The sequence below is a fragment of the Varroa destructor genome, unplaced genomic scaffold, assembly GCF_002443255.2.
Source record: "Varroa destructor unplaced genomic scaffold, Vdes_3.0 BEIS01000003.1, whole genome shotgun sequence".
Taxonomy (NCBI): Eukaryota; Metazoa; Arthropoda; class Arachnida; order Mesostigmata; family Varroidae; genus Varroa; species Varroa destructor.
The window spans coordinates 11148086-11161584 of NW_019211456.1; the positions used below are offsets into that span (position 1 = coordinate 11148086).

General features: G+C 41.8%; 1 protein-coding gene and 1 long non-coding RNA gene across 8 annotated transcripts in view; one reads left to right on the forward strand and one right to left on the reverse strand.

Annotated features, from left to right (window-relative positions):
- Window positions 1-13499, reverse strand: part of LOC111247073 (uncharacterized) — a 67627-nt gene that overhangs the window by 24188 nt on the left and 29940 nt on the right. For 2 of the 7 annotated variants that reach the window (XR_015323159.1, XM_022797620.2), the window contains exons 2-3: window positions 4433-4512; window positions 3500-3635 (exon numbers count right to left, since the gene is read on the reverse strand). Coding sequence is in view for 2 of the 7 variants with exons in the window: in XM_022797620.2 (XP_022653355.1) it covers window positions 3500-3635; window positions 4433-4512 (216 nt within the window). In the remaining 5 variants the exon portion in view is untranslated. Of the gene's footprint in view, window positions 1-3499; window positions 4513-11983; window positions 12285-13499 lie in introns of all 7 variants that reach the window. The other 5 variants (XR_015323164.1, XR_015323162.1, XR_015323163.1 and 2 more) reach the window with 3 other exon arrangements.
- Window positions 1252-4292, forward strand: LOC147756516 (uncharacterized). Its single transcript, XR_015323165.1, has 3 exons — window positions 1252-2398; window positions 2740-2830; window positions 3154-4292. It is a non-coding gene; the product is annotated as an uncharacterized LOC147756516 (long non-coding RNA).

A 13499-nucleotide genomic window follows, 5' to 3' on the forward strand; every position in this document is an offset into this window, starting at 1 on the left:
GTAAAATCAGCATAACTATGACGCCTCATTCGTTGAACTGGTAACTTCTTACGAATCTGCACTCGATCTTTACCGTCGCATTTTAATGATTCAGAAAGCACTCTCTCGAACTGCTGAGAGTAAAAATAACAGAAATGAAGGACGTCAGAAGCACAGGAAGACAAAGACGACGACGACGACGCTGATGATGACAAAAAGACGCATGAATCTCATGCAAATATTGACAAAGCAAAGCAGTCCCGTGATGCAGACAACGTTCTGCCGCCGACTTCCTCAGTGTGACAATTTCAGCCATATCAGTCCGTTGGGAAGACGATATCACTGGCTAGCTGAAATCTATATTTTTCATCTTTTCTTTTTGGCAACGTGTTTTTTTTAACTGAGCGACGCTGCCATTCAGCTGTTGCCATTAGCATCTGTATTCTGCTACCGCCTAATCTTTGATTTGTAGAGATAGAGCAGTAGCTGAGGGCGGTAAATTCAAATAACGTTCACTTTCTTTGTTGTCTTGTTTTAGCCGGCGACTTATCGTTTCTAACTTACTTACTTACTTATCGACTTAACACTCATCAGTTTGTCACCGTTGCCAGGCCATCGAGTTGCTAAAATGCCCTTTAAATGGCTTTGTCCTGCAACTGTGCGCGATCAAGGCACGATGATGAGTACTTTCTCTTTTCATTTGTACTGCGATGAGACCTCATTTGTTTACCCGTAAATAGTATTTTCTTCTGCTACACGACATCTTGGCATCTAGGTATTTGCATGTCAGATTCCTGGTCCTGAGTGAACATTCTAATTACGTGCGCCAGGTAAAGGAACTCTAGATTTCAGTCGAATAGAATTGAGCGGGGAGAGAGGTGACATGTAAGGCGAAACTACCATGAAGCCCGTGAAATATCGGTGCGCCAGGATCATTTCTAAACGATAATCGCTCTTTGCTGTGGGTTTAGAATATCCTCATAAAACATTGTGCCAATGCAGCGCTATAATGAGCGGCAAAATGGGAACAAAGGTTACGTATTTTAATGAAGGAACGATAAACCTAAATCAAAGGTCGACATGCGTACCAGCAACGTCTGAAAGTGTCATTGATCGCCAAAGTTGGTCTATTCGAATTTATGGATGATTGGACATTTATTTTAGCAATGGTCTTTTCAGACAAACGTGTAGGCGTAGATGGTTTAAGCTCAAGGAAGGCATAGATAGCGGTTTCCCTGAATGGAGCTACAATATATAGAATGTGCAATTTATGTCAATAACTACTATATGTTTAGTATGAAGAGATAATTAATTTCAAATGCGGTTCGCCCTGAAGTCCGACGGCTGTTTTAAATGCTTACCACTTGTTGACCGTCCCGTTTGTTCGCCTGTACAACTATGTTCCAAATACAGTATTTATTAAGCAAATATCACTTCCTCAATAAAGACATTGGTTTTCGATCAAGTGGAAACAAGCAATTATAGGTATAGAAATTATGTTTTTCTTTTTTACATTATGCACCATCACTCTGGCTGAATAGGGGGGTCGCCTTGCTGCCTAAGTAAACACGCGGATTAAATGACGCACACGAGAGGCACACATACGTACGAAGTCAATCTATCTAGTTTTAAACGAGCAACAATAGTGTAGTTAAGGTCTAACTATTCAGCAACGATTGTTTCTGGATATGATGGATAATACACTGCATAGGTTCTAGTATTTCGCGTGGTCAGTTGGCAAACGGGTTTCTTCCAGCCAGCCTGCCTGATCCGTTAGAGGTCGCTCGTGAGCGTTCAGATGGCGTGTTTATGATACGATGAAAACATTGCCTCAGGTTAGCTCAGTATGTGCGACCTAGGATAAAGTATATCTTTAAATGACACTTTTGAATGTCTTTGCAGAATATTTCTAACTAGTTACGTTCATCAAGTGTACGATGGAGAAACTATAGCGGAAAAGTTTTTTTTTCTGAACATAGCAGAATTTTAAACAGGTACATTCCATAGTAGAGATTCCATAGATCAAATAAGGCACTAAGTTAAACGTGAAACCAAGTTCACAATTCGTATCAATGTGCTTTCTCTAATTTACATGCTTTTTTGTAGCCATAAAAACAAGTTTTTTTGGCATCCGGTCCGCTTATGTTGCGGCCGGCAACGAACTGTATAACAGAAAGTATGTTATTGATAATGGAAATAATGGGTGGGTGGTCTTAGCGCGTTGCGAGCGGCTCAAAACTCTACTGATCATAGTATGATTTAAACATGGCCTTTTCGCATACGGGAATATGTCTGATAGCATTTGTGGCCGGTCATACCTAAAGGCAAAGCTCCTCAAGTAAATGTCTGTTCGATCGTCAAAGATAGCCTATAATAGAGCAGATCGACGTTCATCAGCTTACCCAAATTCATCGTTCTTGTAAGTAGCCTTGTGCATTGTTTCCTAATTATTGCACCCAATATATTAAATGTTGACGACTTTTGGGCAATTTAATGCACGCTGCCCAGCCCAGAATGTCTGATAAATCGTAGTTAATCATTACATTTCATCCATAGGTGTGATTTTATGTTTACATTACTTGATCACACAAACGTCCTTTCATTATTTAGATCTAATAAGGTTTTTTTTTTTAGCAGTTACTCTTGGCATCTATATCGTCGCAATAAAAGGCTATAGTAGCACAATTTCTTGTCTAAGTTTTCTCGTTCATGATGCCATAAATTGTTTTGACCGCCCGGATATTTTGTTACGAATTTCAGGTCCTTTTTTGCGTTAGATTACCCATGGATTTCGTGTGTCGGACACTCGACTACCATATAAAAATGATTTTCTTCGTCTCTCCAACTAAAGGTGACTGTTGAAAATCATTAACAATAATGAATAATTGGTAATAAAAATTAGGAAGTCTCGTGGCCATATTCGCTAGATATAGATAGTTAAAAAAAAACGCGTTTCTGTATTATTCTATGAATACTTTTTCTACTACAACTCCATCCGCTGCTTCTTGACGCTGCTTAAATATACGACTGTGTAACTGTGATTCAAGGCTGGATGTGGAACTTGAACAAATGACTATTTTCCTTCGCTCTATTGTGGTATTGTTCACACATCTACAATACGCTTCCCAGCGCCCTCTAACCAACTCTAGTCTTTTATCCTATTATCTAATTTAGACGCGTCGATACCGCACCTGTACTCGTCCGCCTCCGTATACCTTCTTGTTCATTACGGGTACGTCTGTTATGGTTAGCTTTGTCACGCCTTTAAGTGCTGGCAGACTTTGTGCTTAGACAAATGTTGCTAGAATGTTGTTTTGAGCAACAGGGCGCTCATTAGATCCTACAAATTACACATTGGCTTGTTAAAGACTATTAGCGTTATTGAAGTTGTGCCAGAAACTTTATCGCGGTTAGTCTATAACCATGCTAACCATATATGAAAATACTTTTTTTTTTTTTTTTTGAAAATACCAAGGCAAATAATGTCTTCTTGCGTTGAAAGTCGTTGATGGGTACAAACCTGGTGAGTGGTTAGCGGTATTGCCTTCCGCACCTTCAGCCGTCGTAATGATTGATATACAGACATGTACGTTTGCTTCAGTCGGCTTGAATTCCCAAAAGAGACGAGATCCCCTAATAAGCGATGTCATTTTCCCCTGCAAATTATAGTATATTATATTTATAGGCTGAAGCGAAACCCTTTCAGTACAGTCCCCAGTCTTTTCAAGCGAATAATCGATTTGTTACTATATAATGATCCCTCGTCAGTGAGTATATTGCGTATCAGACAAAAGCTGGCCATTCTAACGGATAAATCTAGAGACTGCACAAGAAACATCTGTGTATCTCTTGTGCTGTTTGAAATTAAGCTGCGCTCAACGCATGCAGGGCCATCGATTCCGGCCGTCATCATTCGAACTTCCTAGATGCTGTTTTTCAGGAGATTAGCGTGACTGAAAATATTTGGGAAACATAGATTAAAGATTGAACGTTGCCATCTGATCAACAGTCTTCAAGAACTCCTCATCATCATACGTTGTAATACAGGTAATAATGGGCCATAATGATCCTTTCACTAAACAGACTGATTGTACAAGATTGAGCTTTCTTAGGCAACGGAACACAGACAGGTAACTGTTATGATCTAATTAAATATATTTCTAATTTTTGCAATTGTTGTTATTAGTACCGTACTTGTGAATTAGAAAATCTGCCCCCTCTACTACGCCAGTATATTTCTCTAGGTGGGCACAGTTATAAACAGCAGGTAACATTCAATAGTAATTTACCGTCGTTGGGGGTGAAACGCACAATTGTTTTCTCTTAAAGTGTTACGTATCTGTGACAAAGTGATACGATCCAATTGCGGGTGACCAAAACTACTGTTTAAACCGCTGTGTCTTGAGAAATGATAGCTATATCCCTTGATCAGAATAAAAGCATTTCAATTTACAGGAGCTTCTATAGGTGAGGACTTCACGAGGTGCGGCGTCGAATATCGTACTCCCAACGCCAGCTGGCTTCCTACGAGACCTTTAACCAAGAAAGTTCAGCGACAGACAAATTAGTAACATGTAGTTTATCTGCAATAAAAAAGAATGATTCCAGAAATACGTTCATGGAAGAACATTTGTTTTATTGAATTCATTACCACAGACGAGGAATATACTTGCAAAACAATAGGTCCCTACAATTATAATGAAAGCGTTTTTATTTTTGTTTTTTTCTTGGCTTAGAGCCTGAACGGAGTAACACTTCATAATTTGCCATTTTTTTCTTCCATAACACCATTCATTAATGACAAAAGATACCAGAATCTGACAACAGAATTTCCAGGGGAACGCACCGGCGATGCTATAAGCTCCTTTGTGCACCGAAGGAAAACTGCTGGTAAAATTCATATACATAGTGGAAATTCGATGGGCAATGCAGTTGTAATCGCCAAAGGCGATTCTACAACGGTATAACATACCCAGCCACTTACGATGTGTTAAAACATCTATCATACTAATAACACTTTACAAACAAATAAGCGTTATTGGAATACAGTTCCGTAAGATGAGCGCGGCATAAATTTAGAGCTTTTAAAACACGCGTCGCTTAATAACTGAGATTTCAAAACTCCCATTTCTTTACGAACGGTAGTTACAGTTCCCTAAAATCAAATTAAGCGTACGCCACTGACAATTTAATGCAGGGAGATTAGTTTTAAGTTCATCTTTTTTTTCTAGCGAGTGAACTTGCTTCTCGTGTATTAGTTCTAAAATAAAGTTAACTTCTGTTCGGCCGCTGACCCTTATTGCACTACTACGGACGCAGCTTTTTTGTGTGTTAGTGATGCAAACAGCCAGACAGTAAACGCAACTCAATTAAGACAGATATTAAACCAGCTTATTGTTTATTTCGCACTTTAATTTACTAAACTTTTCTGCCTTACTATCTATTATGTAGATGTTTCTTTTTTATCACGCGTCCCTCAAGAGGAGTACGTACTAACAGTAAATTGTACATTGACTCAGTCTTTCTAAAGGCAGCAGCAACAAGAAATTCTCAAGCCACCACGATGCTGTAATGAAGTTATGGAGAAGGCAAAAATAGACTGTAATTGATATGCAAATATATGGGTTTAAAGATAATATGTTTAATTTTTACAGCACTACAGAAGCTATTTTTTGATTGATGATTTTAATCAAGCAGCCTCCACCCCATTTGATCTGTATCGTCGACTTATAAAATTTGTTTTTAAAAGATAGATTTTTTTTGTCAATTGACGATCACTCTAGCAGTAAGTTCGAAGCAATCGTATTCCAAACTTAATCTACTACCACAAATGCTGAGCTGAAAACATCAATAATATCACCTATTATCCAAACTACAAACAATCCGGCAAAACGGCAGTATGTTAGCTATTATCACTCTCGTCATGCAATTTAGATAACATTACCTACTGATCTCATTTTTGCTGACTGACTCATCTACTAAGTCAGCATGATTTTGTGTTGCGGTCTAGCGGAAGCGATTTGCCCCAGCGATTTCGATGACGACGCTTTCACTAGTCATACCTTTTGTTTACTCTCGAAAAAGCAACTTGACTAGCATATAGTTCGGTACACCGCGGCAATGGTAGGATTCCTAAAAGAGGTAGGGTAACTTGACTTTTATGGCGTCTTTCAGAGTCTCTTCTTCGACCACCCAAAACCTCACCTCAAAGATTCCAGCACGGAAAACCCAGCGCGGCCCGCCCACATCTCTCTCCTCCGTTTAATTCAATACTACTTATTCAGTGTGGACACTGAAAAGGTAAGCGTCGCGCTACGCACGACTTACTACGAAACCGACGCACCAAACTCGAATCAAGCGAACCCGCTAGTAAACGATCGGCAAAAGATTAAGTCAGCCCTAGTCATAGGTGCTGCTCCTCGTACCGCCCAAACCCAGCCCACAACAACTGGGGCTGCTGTGGCCATCTCTACAACGACGGCCGGCCGTTACGCGTTATCGGTAAACGCTAAGTCAAAAAACAAGTTTTAGGAGGGGCTGTGAGAGGCAGCCTTAATCTTGTTCCAGTTATCTATATAGGGCGACCATAGCTCCCGTGATTCAATCAGACTAAAAAGAAAGTCTTGGACTCATCCAGCATATCGTGGTCGTCGGGTTTCTTTTTATTGTCGTTGTTGCTAAAGCAAAGTCGAAGCTGGAAGCTTGTTGTAGTGGCATAGAGCCAAGCAAAGATGATCCATTGTCATCTCTGTGCTTGATCGCTAGAGGGCGAAAAATCGGAGCGCTCACTATGCTGCATTCATAGAGGGGAGGCTTGACACACCAAGGGTCTGTCGCCGCCGCCGCGCTTGACAGCGCTGACGGTCGTAGAGATATCTTTTGCTTTTTGATTTCATTTTTCCCTACATATTATTCTTACTGCCATTTTTGTCATTATCCTCGCAGTTCTACACCAGCACAAGCTGCTGGTTCAGTGGCGCTCTGTGACCGCTGCTGGTCCAGACGTAACCATATAGCTTCATATTTACTACGATTAGATAGGCCCAGCTAACCAACTTCCTCAACCCCCAATCAAGCCTACTATAGTACTGTGACAAAGCTATTGTGGCCGCACATGCAACAGGTTAAGACGTATTAGACTATCGTCATGAAGGAGTTGACGATGAATGGTGGAAATCATGAATAAGAAGCGATTAAAATGAAACGAATCGCAAATATATGGATACTGAATCCATTGAGGTAATGATTGCTTGGTTGTAACATCGGCGGTTGTGCGAAGTGTAAACGCTGTCTCCCGAAAGCACACTGCACATCTACAATGAGTGATCGCGTGAACGTAATAAAAAAAAGGTACAGAACGACGGCATACACTGGGCTACGTTAGAGGAGCCATTATTACTCTGATGGCAATAGAAAGATAATGGAAATGATTTGCCAATTGAGTCTCACTGCCCGCCGAGCGCGTACGCTGCGTTCATATCTGCCAGCCGTCATTTGTCGTTTGCCGCTGGGTTTACACGAGGTCTGAGTCAAGGTGATTACCGTCAGCCTTACAGAAGTAGTGGACTTTTTAAGAAGGGATTACAGCAGGAATATCGAGTTTGAAAGGCAGGCTTGTTTGCTATTTAATTCGAAATATAATTTCGTTTAGCTCAACAGTGTAGAGAAGAAATCGATCGAGGGGAACAAGTGCATGTTGCGTGTGGATAGATGGCCGTAGATCCTAAGTCATCTTAAAAGTAAAGCTTATTTCTATTGTTTAAAAATGAATTTTCCTTCTTTCAATGCTCGTGCTTGTGAAATGCCTTCCATCTACATTGCAGGTTTATCGACCATCAGGGTTTTCGAATACAGGCTGTCGCTTTTTACAAATACAACATCGCTATATTATCGTATGAAATTGTATGTACGATAAACAAAAGCTCCATGATAGCCCTACTAGGCCGTAGGTTATAGATGATAGAAGTTGGGTGGTTACAGATATAGCTCAAAAATAACAATCTACACAATAGAGTACTCAGTTAGAGTTTCAAACTATATCATGTGTGCCTTTTTAATACAGATTTATGTATATATCGGATTGAGTCAAACATTGTTGGCTGTACATGCAACAATCGTTAAGGACAATCGTTAACAACACGTTAAGGAGCTTTGCCTATGGACCCTGCGTACATATAGAGTGGCGTGAATCTTGGTAATTTGTCTTCTGACGAGGTGAACTCAAGTACGTTAGAGAATATGCTTTCAATGCCTGTCAATACTTATGCTAGTTCATCGACGTGAAAAAAGTAAAACCTCCAGATCCAGAAAGTATTAGGCATCTTTAAGTTTCATTCACTTATCGTTAAATATTAGATAGTGTTAGCAACTTCTTTGGTCTCCGAGCCTTATGCCATTGGACAAAATTGTGTCTAGAATTTACCCCCCAAAAACGGACATGTCGAATGGAAGAAAAACAAATTTTTGATAAAGAAAGTACTTTTTGTGATCTGAAAAAAATAATAACAACGGTAGTAGACGCTGAAGTACAGAGCAAAAAAAAAAGTAGAGAACTGAAGCAACAGACAACAACTGCCATGGCTTTCTGAACGACTTAAGCGTATTAAAAAAAGAACTGAGACAAGGTCAGAGACAGAAATTTACCGGATATCATTGCTGTTAGAAAACTACGGCCAAACTATCTTGGCAATCACTCAAAAATGGGCGCTAACAAACAAGGAAAATCAGCTGTAAAATTCGGACCTCACCAACAATTCAAATGGCAGCAACAGCACCGTAAATATTCCGGCTTCGGCAGTATAACTTTACAGGAAGATTTTTAATCATTTTAGCCATTTGAGAAACAATAAGTTATATATAACGTACTTGCCGGTAGATTCAGTTGCGCTAATAGATAAAATGTTGACTTCATTGCTGCGGTGATACCCTATCGTACAAATCAATTTACTTTGCATATCGTTAATCTTTGAAAGACCGTTATTGTGCAATCAGGTCCAAATAGGGCATAATCGACATGGACAACTCATAGAGTGTTCCAATCTCATCGGACTGGTGAGTTGAAAAGCTAACTTTTTTTTTGCCTTTGACGTAGCTGTTGGAAATAGTGTCGACTGGGAAATTTACTACTTTGATGCTTGGCGGTTTTTATCGTGTCGACGGGACAACAAAACTCGGGCTTAGGTTTAGTCATCTACAAACAGTAAGGTCATATATCATATCCATATGTACTGCTGCATTTCCACACATTTTCATGTGCGCGACGCTATTCTACTACAGTCACTACATAACCATATACAAATCGATTAAGCCTATACACTAACAACCGTGCTGCCATCTATCCATTTTCTATGCACACCCTTTCTTAGGAGCGCATTGTATTAATGTTTATTTTTCGCAGCCCAAAGATGAGTTGGGCTCGGGTAGGTGTTTTATCAGTGCAGGTAACAATAGCTGTCTGCTTGCTAGAGGATTAAAGCTAATTTCGAAACCCGCTTTCCCACCTATCACATATTTAATTTCTTGTCTATATATAACACATACACGTAATTCGCATTAGTGCTAGCAGAGATTCGGCTCCGGGATTGCCGTCAGCGTGCTAGTGTGCCGCCCAGCTCCATGTTTCACTCCGAAAACCTTATCACGGGTACGGCATTATCGGCGAGCTTCAGCCTCGCCTCGCTTCCTCTGCCCGCCTTTGCCCTATGTCCATCAGCCGATCGTATTCAGCGATCCCAGGTAAACGCTAATTCAACCCGCCCGCGAGCCTGCAAATGAATGGCCAGGCGAAAACGACGTCCAGAGGCCTGGCAAGAGCCGAATTTCGCCGATTCAGAAGTCAACTCGAAGATTTCGCAGAACAAAAAGAATACCAAAAATATAACAACGAAATGGGGCGAGGTCCTCTGCGTTTTTACATAGCTTTGACAGCAACGGCGGCAGCAGCGATTGCTGGCGTATCTGCTCATAAGCCGACTTCAGCAGCCTGGTTTTGCCCTTTTCGTGTGTTCCGCGCGTTCGTAGCTTCTGATTCTGTGGGTTGGGGACCAGGCAGAAGTCAGCAGAAGCTAACACGGACCAGCAGACGAAAAACACGGTAGGAGCGTACCATCATCATCATTAACAGCAGCTACAGAAATTCGTCGTCCCTGTGGACGTCCCACTCGTTAGCAGCCTCGTGCCCAGTTGGACCGTTCTTTGTACAGGTTCTCCCCCCATTCCTTCTTTGAATCCGCCATCTCCCGGCACCGCCCGAGTCCATGGCTCGCTAGCCAGTCTACGTTGTGCCGTTGCCCTGTCTCTGACTTTGCTGCTGCTGGGGAGCAACACCAGAAGCTTTTTCGCTTGCTGTCGTAGACAACGCCAGGGTACCACTCGGACCTTCTGTACCAGGTACAGAAGTCGCTTTGCGCGCTCTCTTCTCAAAAGCCGGCATCCCGTGTATCCTTCTGGCCAGTGTCAGCCGGCGTCATTCTGGTCTACCTGTCGCGACTCTTACTACAGCTGCGACCGCATCGAGCCCCAGAAGGAGCAGGGTTTCGGGAGCTTAACCTGGCGGACGGTCAACCCTGGTAGCAAACACATTTCGCTATCCACCTCGATATGGTGTTTTCAGCTGCCTGTCGTTCAATCGAACAGATACCAGTTCCGAGAGTAGAACAGCCAGGACATGCCGTCAACGTCTTCGCCTTGCCGTAGCCGAAGTCCACTATCATCGCCGTTACTGTTGACGGCGGTGAGGAGTGCTTCTTCGTTGCCGTAGCAGGATCGCTAATCATTATACGGACCGACCTCCTCTCCTAGATTTGGACGTCACCCTCTCCTGACGCCAAGAGAGCCCCTCGCGATGCCGGCAGGCATGGCGCTGTCTCTGATGGCTGATGGTTTTCGGTGCATTCATTGGACACTTGAGGTGCCTCTCAACAAGAGGTTCGTGAGCGCACAGGACATATTGTAGAAGATGCTGATTGCTTAGCTAGCACTGAAGGAAGAACAAGATTGGCAACACAGTGTAGATTTGTACGAAATGAATTGCGTTCGGATTGTCTGAACTGCGTGTTCGCGCGCTTTTGTGTCTCTGTACTGATTGACTTCATGGATACAGCGTCAACAGCCGGCCAAGAGTGGAAAGTTGGCATAACCTCACGTAGCGCAGTCATTGCGCAAGTGTGATTCTTTTTGAGAAGGAAAACTACAGAAGCAACCGGCTTTGTGATTAACTTTAACATAGTATGAAACTCAGCTGTGATTCTGAGCTCGTATTGATTACTGAGCTTGCCTATTTGCGGATTGTCTACAAAGATAAGCCTTCAGGTAGCTTAACCCATAACGTACAGTGAGTAATCCATCTGAACAAGTGCGCGTCTACGTTATTTGGGCTCTGAAAAACTTTCACGTGCATGTGGTGAATCGGAATCGTACCGTCAACAATTGCATTTCTGTGGTGAGTTGGTCTATGTTTGGTAACGCGGTGTATCTAAACATAGAAGACTTTGACGTACTTGACTTATATGAGGTAAATGGATGGAAGATAGTAGAATGGTCGACTCATAGGTTCAGATGGGGCCCCTTCCCCGAAAGATTCAAATAAAGCTTCGTACACCTGTTCACTGCGCTTATTATATTTAAATATGATGAGAACTCGAGCAAAAATAATAGTCTAACGAAAATCGCTGATTGTATTTGCAGCTTAAAAACATCGGTGACCTCGCTATTGGTACGCTGTGCACACAAATATATGATGAAACCTTTTTTTTTTTCGAAATACTCAGTTTTTTATAAAATTCTAATTAAAAGCAAAAACATTTCACGCAACTGCAAGCGTAACACGAGCCAAATCTGTGCTACTTAGCCTTTTCATCCCAAAGAACTTTCTGACTACACGATTTTCCTTATAGGTAGTAATCCCATCCTGTCACACATCATAGCAGCACATTTCTTATGAACATTTTCGACACTTCCCTCTAATCTTCAAGGGCAGCGCTAAGACAATAGATACATTACATACGCCTTGACGTACAGGAAGTCCAAGTTTAATTGTTGCGCTGTAAGGTTTCTATGGTCGAACTGACGTCTACCTCGGGTGTCTCTGCGAGAGCGCCCAGACTGCTATTATCATTACACATATTCATTACGATGACGTTGGGGCGTCCGTGGTTAGTTGTTTGTCTTTTTTTTCATATATATATATATATATATATATATAAAAGCGTCTTCATATTTCCGCATTTAGTGCTGTTGTTCGTTAATTGGTGGGTAACAAGCATGACCATTAGATTCGGCCAGTGAATTCAGAAGCACGCGCCAACCTGAAACAGGAAAGCAGGATTAAGGACGTTTGTTCTAAACAAATATCATTGTTCCAGGATGGTAAAAACTAACCGTTTTCGGCATATTATTGATGGTCGTACATTGTCCTTTGTAATTGTAGCCGTACCTTTAAGTTAAAGCGATCGACGAAGTACGTTAAGAATACACGCCAGACTTTTATGATGAGGATGATGATAAGAGCTTTATTGACAAATTTACAGGAAGCAGCCAGCTTCGATTCAGATGCGCCCTATGGGACTGGGACGATGGGCCATTTTTTATCACTCCCTCTAATTTATATATCCTACATGAATAATTTTGTGTCACTATTGGCCTGTAATTAAACGTTTATAGAGCGCCATTTGGAAAGCGAGTATATACACCAAGAGTAGGCACTAATGGAGTTACAGAAACAAGATGCTTTATTAGGCCTCTGTCTTGGTTCTATCCTCTCTAACGACGATTTTAATTGCCAGCCTAAGAGCAAAAGCTTTATTTTGTATACTTCACGAATTTCAACTGAAAGAACGCTTTCGGATCATGTACCGCACACGAAACGAAAACCTAAATGGGACATTCTCAGCAATACATATTTGCTCCTTTCGTACAGCCTGCGATGTGACGATGTTTCTCAAGGGATCGATATATAATCATGCTAGCAAATAGTGCTCACTGATCACTTATGATACGCACAACCCCGGATCATAACTGTCATGTTGTGACCTCAGCCGATACTTATGCGTACATCCATAGAGACACGCATTTACAGATCGGGACATAAAGAAACGCGCTGCGTACGTCTATTCGTAAGTTCTACCTGCAGATGTAACCATCGTCTACTGTCAAAGCAGAAGCCAGCCTCATGCATAGTTGCCCTTACGGCCTGATCATGTTATGTGTTATTATCGTTCTGATACATCATTGCAGGATGAAAGGCAATACATGGTGTTGACAGCATGACGCTCTACCAAACGGTTTCGGAACAGAGTGTAACAAAGATGCGTTACAAGTGTACCTACTTGCCATATCGCCGTCGGTCGGCTATAACAAGCAGCCGCGAAAGCGGGCAACAAAAATAAAGAAGCCGGTGCCAGTCGCAGTAGCGAGAGACGGCAAGATTGTGATCTAATTTACGACGACGGTGGCAACAGCAGTTACTTTGACCCTGTCCAGGTTAAAGCGCCGTTTCTTTTCGGACAATGTCTTTCGATCTC